Source organism: Accipiter gentilis, chromosome 9 (genome assembly GCF_929443795.1).
Source record: "Accipiter gentilis chromosome 9, bAccGen1.1, whole genome shotgun sequence".
Taxonomy (NCBI): Eukaryota; Metazoa; Chordata; class Aves; order Accipitriformes; family Accipitridae; genus Astur; species Astur gentilis.
In genome coordinates, this window is record NC_064888.1 from 3,640,236 (window position 1) to 3,654,673 (window position 14,438).

Here is a 14,438-nt window from a genome sequence, read left to right on the forward strand (position 1 = left end):
TATCACCATTTTGACTTTTCAGCCCTAAATCTTTATTCCGGAATATGGCTGTCGCATTCAGAACTGTAGCCTGCCTCACTGTGTAATATATAGATCTTAACTGCTGGCCAACCCTGTACATTTTTCCAGAAAAATAAAATATTATTTTACCAGTCCACATTCTGTGACAAGGTTTTCAAAGGTGCCAAAGGCGAGCAGCAGCGTTTTGAGTATCCGCGCTCGGAGCACGTTTTTTGTTTCTACGATCGGGGAGGCGTTTCCATGCGTTACTACAGAGGGTGAGGACTGCTTTGCCGGTGCAGCAAGCCGGGGACCGGGCCCGGCGGCCCGGGGGAAGCCGGCGGAAGGGACCGGCCGGGCAGCGCCGGCGGAAGGGGCGGGCCCGGACCGGGCCGGGCCGGGGACGCAGGCGGCCGCATGGGGGGTGCGTGGGGCCGCGCTGCGCGGCTGGGTTTCCCCGTGGCCCGGGTGGCAGCGGCCCCGGTCAGCGATCGGCGGCGGCTGGGCTGGCTGTCCGGCGCCGGAGCGGGCCCGCTGTTGCTGGTGGCGGCGGCGGTGCTGCCCCGCCGGCCGGTCCGCCCGCCGGCCGCCCCCGGCGCCGCGCCTCACTTCCTGCGCGCCGGGGCGGGGCGCGGATCGTGGGGCAGCCGCTACGAGACGGGTGGCGGCGGCGGCGGCGCCGCCGTAGACCTTCCCGGGGAACAGCCGACCGCCATGCCCGCCGCCGGTCCCGCCGTCAGCCCCGCCGAACCGCAGGCGCCGGCGGGCGCCGAGTCCCTCCGCCGCGGCCGCAGGAGGAAAGTCAAGGTGGGAGCGGGCGGCCGTCAGCCACGTGCCGGCGCGGGGGCGGCCATTTTGTAAGGCCCGGACCCGCCGCGGGCTGAGGCGGGGGGGGGACGGGGACGGGGAGGGGGAGGGAGGTGTCCGGGTTCGGGGCTTCAGGCGTTACAGCCGAATAACAGCGCGTTGTCTGAGGGGGCGGGCGAGGGAGATGGTTCCTCCGTGTGACGCCTGCTCTCCCTCGGCAGGAGGAGCCCCAGGAGAAGAAGCTGAAGCGGCGGGAGAAGCTGAAGCGGCGCGGTAAGGCTGAGGGCGAGCAGGCCCAGCCCGAGGAGAGCGAGCTGGGCGACGGTGAACTTGAGCCCCCCCTGCCCAAGAAGACCAAAAAAGTCAAGGAGAAGAGCAACGGCTCCGAGCCTACGGTGAAACCTTCCTCCGCGGTAAGCGACGATGCGACGTCCCTGGCAGCCCAGAGCACGTCTGGTGACGACGCGACCGCTGGAGAGCAGGACAGCGACGCAGAGGTAGTAACGCTCCACAGCCGTTGTCTTGCTTAATTAAAATCCCGCTGATAATGACTGGGCTTAATGACGCGTTCTGGGTGCTGTGTGGAGATGGCGTGTGAGGGCTGCGGGAGCGTTAGGCCGCTGTCGTAGGCAGCGTTTGCCGCTGTTCCCCTTAAATTTATGGCGCCGGCTCCTGGGCGTCAGGGAGTGCCCAGCATCACGCCTGTTTCCACCTGAGCTGCGGGCGGGTGAGTGGAGTGCTACACGTGATAGCTGTCTCTCCTTGTGCTTTCCCCTTTGTGGTAAATGCCAAGCCGTTTGGAGTGGCTTATCGTGCGGTGGAGGAGGCTAGCTAGCAGGAAGCGGTTTCCTTCATCTTCATGTAGCAATTCGTTTTGTGTCCAGCGGCGCAAGGGTTTCTCTCTGCTGCGCAGGCAGTCACCGTCCCAGAAATGTGCACCGCTGTGTGCGGTGACGGCCCTTTCTCTGCTGGCAGGCCCTTTGAAGAAGTATTTGGCAAGGTGGCTTGTAAGGGAAGGTCGCAGTTATCCTCATTAATTCCCGTTTCTGGAGTTTTCCCTGTTCAGGTTTCACCCTTGGCCTCGTACGTACGTCCGAGAGGGCCCTGTGGCTTGTCTTCCCCTGTATAGGGCCTTCTGTAGGTAGTTTTCTCTCTTGTGTTTAAGGTGGGAATGTGAATCAAGAGAGTACTTTTTGTGCGTTGGGTCTAATGATGCGATCTCTTAGATCTTTGAAGTAGAAGCTAGATTGTGAGTTTTCAGTAAGTATCTACTGGTGTGCAAAGTTAAGCTTTTTGCATGGTGTACCAGGTAGGTGCGATTTAGAGGGAAATTCCTGCTTCGCACAGTGAATTGTGACACCAAATATGTTTTGCTCTGAAAAACAGTTTCTAATGATTTCAGTGGACTCCAGTTAAGCTTTTTAACAAATAGTTTCCCTTTCCTGACTTGCCGAGCATATGTGCGTGATGCAGTAAGGTCACACGGAAGGGGCAGTTGTTTCGTTTTGTTTGCCATGGGTCTTAAAAGGTGGTGCAGGTATATCTGAATTAAGGATGAGATAGCAGCAGTTGTGGTTTTGAACAAGTTGTTGCAGGTAACAAGAGCACGAAGACCCTTGGCAGGAAGTCTTTACTCACGACTGATGTAAAACCAGGATTTGCTTGTAGGAATTCTGCCACGCTGAGTGGTGTGGCCTTTGTCAGTGTGTCTTGTCTTCTAATACAGAGTGGCTGGATTCAAGTTGCCCACTTTATGCTGTGATGATGTTTTTGTTTGTGAAGTACCTGCATCACAAGGGTTTTCTTTTTCTTGTGTGCCTATGTAGCATGTGTTATTTGCTCATCTCTTAGGGCTAATTTTTTTTTTTTCTTTTTTTTCTTTTACCCTGTTAGGAGCTGACAGAAGAAGCAAAAGAAGGCGCCTTCTCCAATTTTCCTCTCTCCCAAAACACCATCAACCTTCTCAAAGGTTAGTTAATGTGGTAAAAGAAATTTCTGTAAATGTTTGTCTGGAATTGCAGTCTGTTACCCCTATAAGCAGAGACAGAAACCCAGGGTAAATTGTCCTAAATCGTCTTATATTTATTGTGTGGTAAGAATACGCACATGAGCAGTCACTGTAGATTCAAAGAATCTACTTTTGTTAGTAGGAACAAAGTTTCTGTTCTGTTCAGTTTCAAGGGCATTAAGGTGAGTTTATTCTTCAATGGTGTGGTTATTCCTAGATACACATTCCAGAGACAGGGTTTCTCTTCTTGTTAGCATCATTTTGTTTACTGTGTATCTTTACTTCAATTCCCATATCTGCTGTCTACAGTATCACTTCTTAAATAAGTGTAATGATGTTTTATATGTGAAGACTATTTGGCTCCTGTGAACAGATTGTCTATGATTATTCTCATACTTTTGGGCATTTTCATATCTCTTCTCGACTTGATTAGTTTTGTTGAGGAAATAATCACTGTAGAATTCTTGTCCTCTGTGTTGGGAAGCTGTGTGATTCTTGTTCCTCAGACAAAATTCTCCCTCTTCCTTTACATTTTCCTCGCTTGGAAGTTTCTCTTGGGTGGATTGTTTCACTTCTACTGTGCAAAATCTCTCTGAAGTTTTAGAATGTTGTGAAACAAAGACCCTCACCTCCTCCTGACCTTCAAAATCAAGCTACCACAAAATCTTGGGCTGTATCAGAAAAAGCATGTTGTGCGGTTTTGTTTTTTTTTTTTTTAATTCTTCTCCTGTTGTCTTATGCTAGACATCACAAAGAAGTCTATATTTCATTGTGGATACTGTGTGGATACTCAGCTGTGTGTTTGGCAGTGGGGAATACCTTTTGATCTAAAGTAGGAATGAAAACAAAGATACGTTGTTTTCTTCTGAGTTGCATCTCCTGTTGTGTACAGGATTTGGCATGTTGTGCCCTACATATTCAGGCTACTTACGTATGAGGGCTTCTAATTGTTTGTTCACCTTCTAATGAAGCCTCTTTGGATTATCTTACAGCTCGAGGCGTAAAATACCTGTTCCCTGTGCAAGTGAAGACTTTTCAGCCCATATATGATGGCAAAGACCTAATTGCTCAAGCTCGAACAGGAACTGGGAAAACCTTTTCTTTTGCTCTTCCACTGACTGAGAAACTTCAGAGTGTCTCACAAGATGGGAAAAGAGGCCGTGCACCAAAAGTAACTTACCACTTAAGGGTTAACACCAAAACCTTAGAATATGGCAGTTTTCAAAAGTGATTTTGTAATGGCTTTGGGGACTTTTGTTTGGGACTTCTTTCTCCTGTTTTGGTGTTTGTAATACTGGACACTTTCCTCAGATCAGGAGCTACAGTGTGACAGATTTTGCAGCATCACAGTGGTAACACATTTCATGTTTAGGGTTCCTTGTGACTGCATTTGGGAGAATGGTCAAGGCACTGCAGTAGTAACTAGTGGACTTCCAGATTGCTGTCCTCAGGAAGTTAGTGTGCAGCTTTGGGGTTCAATCCCCTGCCTCTTCTGAGGTAGTGGTTGAGTCAGCTGGACTTGTCTCCATTCACTGAGGTTGTTTCTCACTATAAATTCCATGGCAATAACTGAAGGCTTTTGGTTTTTTGGTTGGTTGTTTTTTTTTCTCTTTTTTCTCTCCTTATGTCCGGAGACAACTTAATGGATGCAAGTATTGTTTACATTTCTACTTAAGCATGAGATGGAATTGGTAACCAGATACCTGTGACTGGATACCATATTCCCATGCAAATGAAGTGTATATATTTATCATTGGACTTAAAAACTGTTAAAGTCTGCAAATTTGTTGCCTACTTCATCCTTCTATTTTATTAACTTTAAAGGCAATGTAAGTTTGAAAATCGTATTGTTTGAAAGATTTCTAGAGAATTCAGCTCTTTCTTTTATCGTTTCATTCTTAAAGAAAATAGAGGGGGGAGAAGGATAGATACTGGAAGAAGGCAGGTAGGTGGAAAAGGAGGATATATGGCTAGAGTGTGTCATGCTATGTATCTTTTAAGATCTTACTACTGCAAATTGAACTGTTCCTGTGCTTTAATGCTGAACTGCAGCTTTGTTGTCCTTGGTAATGTTACTGAAGTGTCTATTTTATGTGGCAGTAACCTAAGAAAAAGATTATTGCTGTCCTACATCTCAGCTAGTCTTGTAATGCTTTGCCTTGTTTCCTCTTTCTGGCTATGAGGCTGTGTTGTGCAGGCTCCCGGTGGCAGGAAATATTGCTGGGATGGTGGGGAGCTGTGGGCACCTCTGCAACAAGTGTAGGATAAGAATGGGAGTACAAGCTGTTGAACGTGAAATAAACACTTTTCTCCTAGCACCCTCTCCTAAGCGCATCTGCATTTTTGTCTCTTTTCACTCCCTCCAGGTGCTGGTTCTTGTTCCAACTAGGGAACTGGCCACTCAGGTAGCCAGAGACTTCAAGAGTCTCACCAGGAAACTGTCGGTGGCTTGTTTTTATGGAGGAACTCCGTATAAAGAACAGCGTAAGTAAATGCTAAGGAATTATTACTGGGTTGGAGTTGACTTTATCCAAATGTATTCCTTGAATAAAACTGGCTTTTTTCCCCCCTTGGAGTTTCACTTCATTAGGGAACTGTGACATTGCTTTCAAAGGAAGCATACAGCCTGGGTTGAGTTATTTTAGTTCCAAGAAATATTTATGTAAAAGAATGGTTGTAGGTCTATGAAGCGATGAGTCCTTTGAGTTTCTTCTTTACTGCATGTTTGTGTGGTTTTTATGTGGACTTATACTGGGACTAGATGACCGTCCAAGGAAAAGAGAGAACTGTGTATGTGCGTGTGGCTCTGTCTCCAGAGGTAGCTGTGAAAAAAAATTCAGTGGAAAAACTAAAGTGTTTTTATCTAATAAAGCTCTGGAGATTTCTAATGCGAGCTGATTGCTGCTTGGAAGTTGGCGTATCTTACTGTAACTTTGCTTGTGGTTTAGCCGGTATTCTTGACACAGCAACTTGGACCACCATTAAGCTTATTTGTTTGTTACCTGGACTGGATGTAGTGCTTTATTCAGAGATTAAAATGAAGGGCAGTAGCTTTTTGGTTCTAAAATTAAAGTGTTGCTGTCTACTGGTAGCTTTTTACCTTGTTGTGTCCTAGCATTCTGACACTGTCCTTGTTTTTCTGTCTTTTCTTCCAGTTGATCTCCTTAAAAGTGGCATTGATATTCTAGTGGGAACTCCTGGACGGATCAAAGACCACATTCAGAATAGCAAGCTGGAACTTTCCAATGTGAAGCATGTTGTTTTGGATGAAGTTGATCACATGTTAGACATGGGCTTTGCTGAACAAGTGGAAGAAATCTTAGGATTTGCTTATAAAAAAGGTAAATTCTCATAAAAAAGGAGAGGAATTGGGGACAATGCAGAAAACACAGTTATGCTACTTTGAAAACTGCTGGTGCACCTCCAACTTGAATCCTTTGTGTGATGCTAGTATTGGACCTCAGAGAAAAGTGTAAGGCAGAATTGGAAAAGGTTCAAAGCAAGGTGACAGTTGGCTGGAGGGCTGGAATGGCATCTCTGGAAGGAGGGGGGGGGGAAGCAAAAAAGCAACAAACCCAATCCAACTCCCTAAGCCCTAGTGTTCTTCATCCTGAGAGCAGTGACTCAGTGTAGAGTTAGGGTTATGGCATGTCTGTATGCTTGTCATCACACAAAGTTGACAACTAGGGAATATTTGCTCTTTTCTGATGTAGTGGGCATTCATCAAAGCCACCGGGTAGCAGGTACAGAGCAGAAGGAGGTTATTTTAATAATGTGAAGTTCCTTGCCACATTGTACTAATGCCAAAAGTTTTGAAAAGTGACTTGAAATACTGGAAGTAGAAATATCAAGGATTACTAAAAGGAAGGTTATCAATTCTGGTTCTGGAAGCCCCAGAAAGGTGGTTACTGGCAGAGTTTCTTCACATCTTTGTTAACTAGACTTGACTACTGTTGGAGAGAGCACATGAGCTTCATGGATCTTAGGTTTGACCCAGTACAGGCACTGTCATTTTCACTTGACTGCTACATTCTCCCCGTTTCTGCAGAGTTGGTCTTTGTCCTGACAGCCAAAAAGTACAGATAATCTGCTAAAAAAGGAAATCTATGTAGGTTTTGGAAGAGCTGTCATAAGTCTTCAATCTTACAAGTTTTATTCATAACTGGAAAATAAATTGTAGGGAATAATAAGCGTCCTTTTGCAATGTGTGTTTCTTTGTCTGATTGTGTGCAGCAATGAAGGTAGGTTAAACTTTTTCAAGATACTGGTTTTTAAACTGTTCTTACCTGGGGTAATCTATCTTGTTATGTAACTCTTCCCCCGGTGTTCAGAGTGTCTTTTTTAGCCTGCCTTTTTCCTTTGCACATAGCCATACTGTTCACAGCTAGTTAGTATTGGAATACCAGGCAAGAAGGGATTGAGACGAGAGTTCTTTCAGGTATGTGGGAGGACTTCAGGCACGGTCTACACCATTTTTAGCAGATGATCTAGAAATGTGTCTTGCATTTCTTCTCAGGCAGAGCGAAGGGTTGATTCAGTTTGGTCCAGTTAAAATTACTGTAATTTTGCCTTTGGTGTCTAAAGGTTATTAAAAATGTTTAATTGCTTCTAAGTTTTCTTCTTGTAGCTGACTTACTGCACACATAAACCTCAATTTGAGAGCAAATCTGTTGCTTTTTCATCAGTTCTCAAGTGTCAGAGTGTGTTGTGATGACTGAAATCAGTGGCCTTTCCTTCCAGGTTCTGAGAACAACCCCCAGACACTGCTGTTTTCTGCAACTTGTCCACGATGGGTGTATGATGTAGCAAAAAAATACATGAAAGATGAATATGAACAGATTGACCTGATTGGAAAGAAGACTCAAAGGACTGCCACAACTGTGGAAGTGAGTGATTCTGCTGCAGAGCAGTGCAGGTCCTGAGAGCGTGTAGCCTGGATGAAATGGGTTCGGCATTGACTTTACAAATGGGAGTATGGAATCACTTGTCACATGATTGACACACAAATTTTTTAAGCAAAGCTTTCATATGGGGGAAGTAGTTTGCAAGTTAAAAAAAAAAATTCTTTCTGCACTCATTTTGTCTGTCCTGTGCGTGGCTTAGATTTAACATAGATGCTTATCATGTTTCTTTCCCAAACAGCACTTGGCTATACAGTGTCGTTCATCTCAAAGAGCAGGAGTTCTTGGGGATATCATTCAAGTCTACAGTGGCAGCCATGGGCGGACCATTGTCTTTTGTGAGACCAAAAAGGAAGCAAATGAACTAGCTATGAATGCTTCACTGAAACAGGTACTGGGGTCTGAACGGAGAGCAGCAGTTACAGATATTCGGGGTTGAATGCCCTGAAATAAATAAGAGGTTGCGGCTGTGTGGATGAAGTTGTTTCTGTGGATGGTTTTAAGACTTAGGAAAGCTGTTTTTAAAAGTAGAGCTTTGCAGTTAAAATACCCTCTTGGCTGTGGTTATGAATTTATTCCTTGGCTTTGAAACCATACAGGACAGGATCAATGGAAAATATGTAGCTTATGCTGAATAACCAGGAGATAATAATAATGCTAATAAACAGGAGCTAGTGTAGTGCACATATTCCATCTCACGTTAGTGTGCTTTTTGGATTCCCATCTCTTAATGGCATTTATTGTTTGAACAGTCAGTATTCAGGAAAATCCAACTAATAACAGTAGAATGGAATGCCTTGTTGCCCTTGGAAGGTCATTTAATAGTTTGTTCAGAACTCAGGTGATATATTGAGCAGGGTTTTGTAATTAAATGTCTTTAGATACTGCAGCCTAGACTCCCATATTAAATGACATGTTAATGGTTTGTTTCACTGACAGGATGCCCAGTCATTGCATGGTGACATTCCACAGAAACAGAGAGAAATTACATTAAAAGGCTTTAGAAATGGTGTGTTTGAAGTTCTGATTGCAACAAATGTAGCTGCCCGTGGTTTGGATATTCCTGAGGTTGACCTTGTTATACAGTGTTCACCACCAAAAGTAAGTCATTTAGGGGAAACTAAAATTGTAATTTGTTTTTTTTGTGACAGAATAGTGGGTTATTTCTCTGTTTCACCAGAGTTATGTTCTGATTCACAGATGAAGTGGATTTTTTGTAAATGCTGGCCTAGAATTTCATAATAAAGCATTTACATTTTGAGCTATGATTAAAGTAAAAGTGATGGTTTTGGTTACTCTGGAAAGTCGTAAGATAGCTTTTGACGTTGTTTCAGCATTTCTGAATCCCTTCTGAACATTGCTGAGTTTCTTAATAATTCTAAAACACCCCTGCTGCCTTTTTCTTCTTTTGAAACTGCAGTGAAGCTTTTTATTTAAAAAAACCCCTTATGTCAATAGTGTTTTTTAAACCTGAGGCAGCGTACCTTGGGCAGGGTAGCATGCACAAACCCAAGTGGTTTGTGTGTAGTTATGAGTTTGGGTGTAGAGACATAATGTATCACTCCTTAGGCTTCTGGCTTAGAATTTAGCTTGCATTTTTTCTCTCGTACAAATGTCAACAGTTTAAATGACATAAGGTTTTGTCTTGTTAATCTGAATTTCTGAAGGATGTTGATTCCTATATCCATCGTTCTGGACGTACGGGTCGAGCCGGCCGGACCGGGATCTGCATTTGTTTATTTCAGAGAAGAGAAGAAGATCTTCTGAAACAAGTTGAGCACAAAGCGGTGAGTTGTACCTCAGACCTCTGCTTAATGGAATTACTCATCTCCTAAAAAGGCTCTGCCACTCTTAGACTTCGTAACCATGTGCTGCTTATGAGTCCAGTGTGAGACTCATGTCCCATAGTCCAGTAGGACTAAAATGTTGCTATTTGGTAAGCATTAGTAAATGCTTTTGTATCAACCTGTTCTAATGTCTCATGAGTTTCCCCATGTTGGCAGTATTCTGCCGCTGCCAGCCAGCAGATTGTGACTGAAATGCATGAAGGAGACCATGCCTTTACAATCTGCATGTAAATTGATGTAAAGTAGTTCCAGATTAACAAAGCCAGGAACTCAGATGTTCTAAACAGGGAGTGACTAGGGGTCACAGTAATGTGACTTAGGTAGGGTCGTGTTGTAGAGTGCTGAAAACAACTTTAACTGTAATCTGTTTTCTTGATTTCAGGGGATTACATTTAAGCGTATAGGTGTTCCCTCTGCTACAGAGGTAATTAAAGCTTCAAGTAATGATGCCAAAAAGTAAGTTTATTTGCCTGTTCTTAAAAGGTGTCTAGAGATCTTGCCAACAGCAATGCTGTTAATGCAAAGCTTTAAGGGATCAGACTTGTGTGTGAGCATGTCTTTGCCTATGTTGTAAAAGTCAGCTGGTTTGCATGTAGGCACTGACTTGTTTTCATCAGCTGATATCAATAAACTTCTACGTGCTTTAACACAGACCTTTTAATAGAACATAATGTTCTCTAAATTCTTGCAAAAATTAGCCTTTTTTTATATCATCAGAAATCAATAGCAGAAGGGGGAATTGCTGTCATGCGGGGAAACTGATTTTGTCCACTCGGATGATACAGTAGCAGTGTGTAAAGAGTAATACTTAGTATAATGAGAAGTTACTCTGCAGTACTGTGGGTATTGTAGGCCTGTCCTGTGTTTCCTTGTATCGTTTTATTCTCAAGGGTTGTGTTTTTTATTCCATGCGGCTCTGTTTACATTTGCTGCCCATTGGTGGAAATGCATTGACAGAGGAGATTATAATTAGTGAGGATTTGACCAGTGTAAAGGAGATGATGGGCATGGTGTTGGGTTCCCTGCGTACTGAATAATGGTGGGAAGTGCTGGTGTACCAACAATAACATTAGAGAAGCAGCTGTTCTCAGTTTCCCAGCTTCTTTTCACTGCCTTTCCAAGAAATAACCAATTTAATCAGCTTGCACTGAGAGCAAGAGGTGCCTTGCCCCAGCCCAGCAGTGGCATTGTAGTGGTTTGCTTCTCTTCCTTGTCAAGTAAAAGTGAAGGATTCTTGGGTTTCCTGGCGACACGTTTTTTGTGGATTCTTGGGTGTGGCCTTAAGAATGCTGATATTTTAGAGCCTTCCCTTGATGTTTTTATCAATGCTTTCAAACATGCCACGTTGTACATCCTCGGTTTTGAACGTGTCTTTCAAGAGGCTTAGCTTAATGGAACAGATAAGGTGTGGGTATTCAGCATCCTGAAGGTGTTGAGTTAAATGAGTGGTAGTTAAGCATAGACATGATAGCCAGGGCTTTTGGAGATAATTCCTTAATCTTGAAAGCTGTCTGAAGCCTATGTCTTAAACATGACTGCACTTCACCCTGACCTTTGCTGATCTCTTAAACTTTTGTTGTCACCATGTAGGTTGTTGGAGGCCATTCCTCCTTCTGCAGTAGACTACTTCAGAAAATCTGCTCAAGAGCTTATAGACGAAAAAGGTGCAGTTGCTGCTCTGGCTGCAGCTCTAGCCCATATTTCTGGGGCATCTTACATACAGCAGCGCTCCTTACTCAACTCCACTGCAGTAAGTAACGTTATACCTGTATTAACTAGAATAGATTAATAAATCACTTGCATCCAGTCCAAGTGTAGCATTTTCTTCTTGGGCTCTTTCAGTAGGATTTTTGAATAGTTGTTATCCCCAGCTCCTGGTTTGTTGCTCGTTCCTTAACTGAAATCAGCTCTTACTGGCACTCTGCAGGAAACCAGAGAAACTCTAAATCAGTCAGTAAGTTCTCTTATTGTGAGAGTTAAAAGAATTTCTCCAGAGATCTAAGTGACAGAAGACTTTGATGATCTAAGAGAGTTTAACTAATGACATTTTACAAGCTAATATAGTGGTTCATGCTATTGTAATTTTCCCTTCCCAGGAAGCCTTTACATTTCTGTAATATTTCAAGTAAGTCTAGCAGTGATTACCTGTTTTCAAAGAGATCTTGACAGAAGAAAAGTACAGCCCTTCCTTTTTCTGATGCATTTAGGGAGAACTTGGCCCAGTTCATTGTGTGGTGACAGAGTTTTGGAAATAGCATGTGACTGGACTGTGCTTCTTGTATCAGTTTGGATTTTTTTTAACCTGTTTTCTAGTGGTAACTTTATGTATTGAATACATTTGTCTCTGCTTCTGGCTAAAAAGACAGAAATGGTGTTGGCCTTTGTATTGATGGGCAATCCTAGGTTAGATGGATGCCTTCAGCTTCTTAGGAGACTTTTAGTTGCTTCATTTTTGGGAAGCTGATTTCTTAGGATTAAATACTATGTTACATTAACAAGTTATTGCATAGTCATTAGTTAGTGAGTTACAGGCTGTCCAGCCAAGTTCAGCATTGTAAACGTTTTTCTCTGTTTCCTGAAGGGCTTTGTGACGATGGTGTTAACGTGTTCAATAGAAATGCGTACCATGGGCTATGCCTGGCGAGGACTAAAAGAACAGCTTGGTGAGGAAGTCGATAACAAAGTGTCCGGAATGCGTTTCCTCAAGGGGAAGATGGTAAGATGGCCCAACCTTGGTGAAGGAGGGTGTTGTGTGTGTGTGCACATAGGGCCAGTTTTTGCGTTGATTGAGGCAGGAGTTCTGAAGTACCAGTATAGAATTGTTGATACCTCACTCTATCCCTACTCAATCTAATTTCTCAGAAAATGGTAACCTGTTAGGAGGCCCCCTGAAAGTGCTGTTTATGTATACACTATTAAAAAAACCCCAACCATTGAAGCTAGTTGAGTGTTTTAGAAGACACTTATTTGAATGGAGACATTGCTCCTAAATGATAATGCAGAAATTCTCTCGTAAAAAAAAAAAGAAAGAAAAAAGCATCAGAAATATGTATATAGTGGGAGTGGTTGCTGTGACTTTTATTCTTTCATTGTAAACTTGTGCTAACACTGTGTACCACTGCATTGAAAAGACAGATGTAGAGCAGGGCAGTGACTGACTGCCTGACCTGAGCAGTAGAGCATTCACCTGACTGTCAGCCTGGCTCTTGACTTGTCTGACACTTGTATTCTGTGCAAGTGTGTTCTCAGAGAGCTTGTGGTGCCAGATGACACCTGTCTTTTAAACAGGCAGGCTGATTGCAGGCAATGCTACTGTCAGCACAGAGCATTTGAGTATTCATTTTGTTTTGAGCTTTTGTGTTTTAACTGCTTTTTTCCTTCAGCTTATAAAAAGCTTTCACCAAAAGACCATGCTTTCTGCCATTTCTGGTTTCTATACTTAGTGTGTGTGAGTGGTTGCAGGTGCTGCCTGTCTGGAGTTGTGTATTTCTGTTCTTGGATATATCTTTGGAAAACAAATGCCTCTTTTTATTCTGTTATAGGGGGTGTGCTTTGATATCCCTGCTGGCGAACTGAGTAACATACAGGTATGTTTTTGTAGCCAGAACTGCCTTTGGAACCTGGCAATTTGAAATTGGGTGATTGCCATAGATAGGGTTGAATGTAGGGTGGTTTGGGAGGATGAAGTTTGTGTTTTAGTAAGGAAGTTGCGTAGAGAACAGTGTCACTAGAAAGAGCACAGCACAGTTGTTAGAAAATATCCTGGCATGCCTCTTTCTCGTTTCAGTATTACCTGATTTTATTAAACAAAATCCTGTTTTCTATGGCTACTCTGGGCTTTGACCTCTCCAGTGTATTTGAGAGTTAACCAGTTTTCTGGCTACTTCACTCCCTCTTGTCCCTCTGTGATCGTTTATCCTTTGTCACAGGACCGTGAGTTGCTTCCCAAGAGGGATCTGCTGACCTATTTTGGCATGGGTGGGATTTGTCTGGAAATGCCTTTGCATTCAACATTGCTTTTAATGATGTAGGGTACCTTGGACGCACCTGCAGGCACATAAAGTCTCGTCACGTTGGTCTTGTTTCAGGAACAGTGGAGGGACACCAGGCGCTGGCAGCTGTCGGTGGCAAAAGAATTGCCTGAGCTGGAAGAGTACCCCCAGGAGGCAGGACGAGGGTTCTCCAGGTTCGGAAATGGGAGGCAAGGTGACGGCGGGTTCAAGAGAAACAACTGGTTTAAGAATGGAAACCGGGGACATGATTTTAACAGGTCACTTGATTAACCTCTGGTACAGATATGGGACTGAGGTGATTTTTATCAAAAAGTAAAAGCCTGTTAGACGTTGCTCTTTGTCTTTATTCCTTGATAAAGCAGCCTGTCTTTGAGGATGGCTAAGAACCACATTTGCTGAAATGACTTGGTTTTTTTGGAAGATTCTTCTTTTTGCCCATCAAATCAGCTGCAGCCATTTTCCTGCCATCAAACTGAACTCCATACGTGTCTTGGAGGGACGAGTGTTTCACTGGAAACTCAGCACTGTGGGGGAACAACACTCTTCCAAACATGGACGGTTACCGCACCTTGCCTGTTCAGCAGCCCTTGCATTAAAAAATCTGGTTCTAAAAAAAATTTTTTTTCAGAAAAATTTGAGATCGAGCCCCTCGGCTCTCTTCCTCGAGAGCGTCCCAGGGGAGCCGGGGCTCTGGTGGCCGTTGGGCTGCTGCCTGCTGATTCTCCATGCTTGGTACCGTTTGCCCTCCGCCCCGTCCCAGAGGCTGTGGGGGAAAAACATCAAGAATTTGAAACGGCAGGAGAGAGGGGAGCGTGGGGACGCCCCGAGGCGCCCGCCCGGCGAGAGGCGGCGGGAGCGGGGC

General features: G+C 44.1%; 1 protein-coding gene across 1 annotated transcript; it reads left to right on the forward strand.

Moving 5' to 3' along the window:
* Positions 1-44: 44 nt before the first annotated feature.
* On the forward strand, positions 45-13,909 carry LOC126042877 (nucleolar RNA helicase 2-like). The gene is made up of 16 exons (XM_049810610.1): positions 45-82; positions 303-807; positions 1,029-1,304; positions 2,701-2,776; positions 3,808-3,986; positions 5,182-5,299; positions 5,971-6,156; positions 7,556-7,701; positions 7,958-8,107; positions 8,656-8,817; positions 9,384-9,503; positions 9,946-10,019; positions 11,154-11,313; positions 12,145-12,279; positions 13,106-13,150; positions 13,652-13,909. The coding sequence occupies exons 1-16, from the start codon at positions 45-47 to the stop codon at positions 13,844-13,846; spliced, it is 2,565 nt and encodes an 854-aa protein (XP_049666567.1). The 3' UTR covers positions 13,847-13,909.
* Positions 13,910-14,438: the final 529 nt, after the last annotated feature.

What these genes read in the sequence shown, in the direction of transcription:
- LOC126042877 (XM_049810610.1), top strand. Translation starts at nt 45, where the DNA reads ATGGCTGTCGCATTCAGAACTGTAGCCTGCCTCACTGT. An exon ending in GCCGCAGGAGGAAAGTCAAG is followed by an intron (nt 808 to 1,028) that starts GTGGGAGCGGGC and finishes CTCCCTCGGCAG; the next exon opens with GAGGAGCCCCAGGAGAAGAA. An exon ending in TCAAGTAATGATGCCAAAAA is followed by an intron (nt 10,020 to 11,153) that starts GTAAGTTTATTT and finishes GTCACCATGTAG; the next exon opens with GTTGTTGGAGGCCATTCCTC.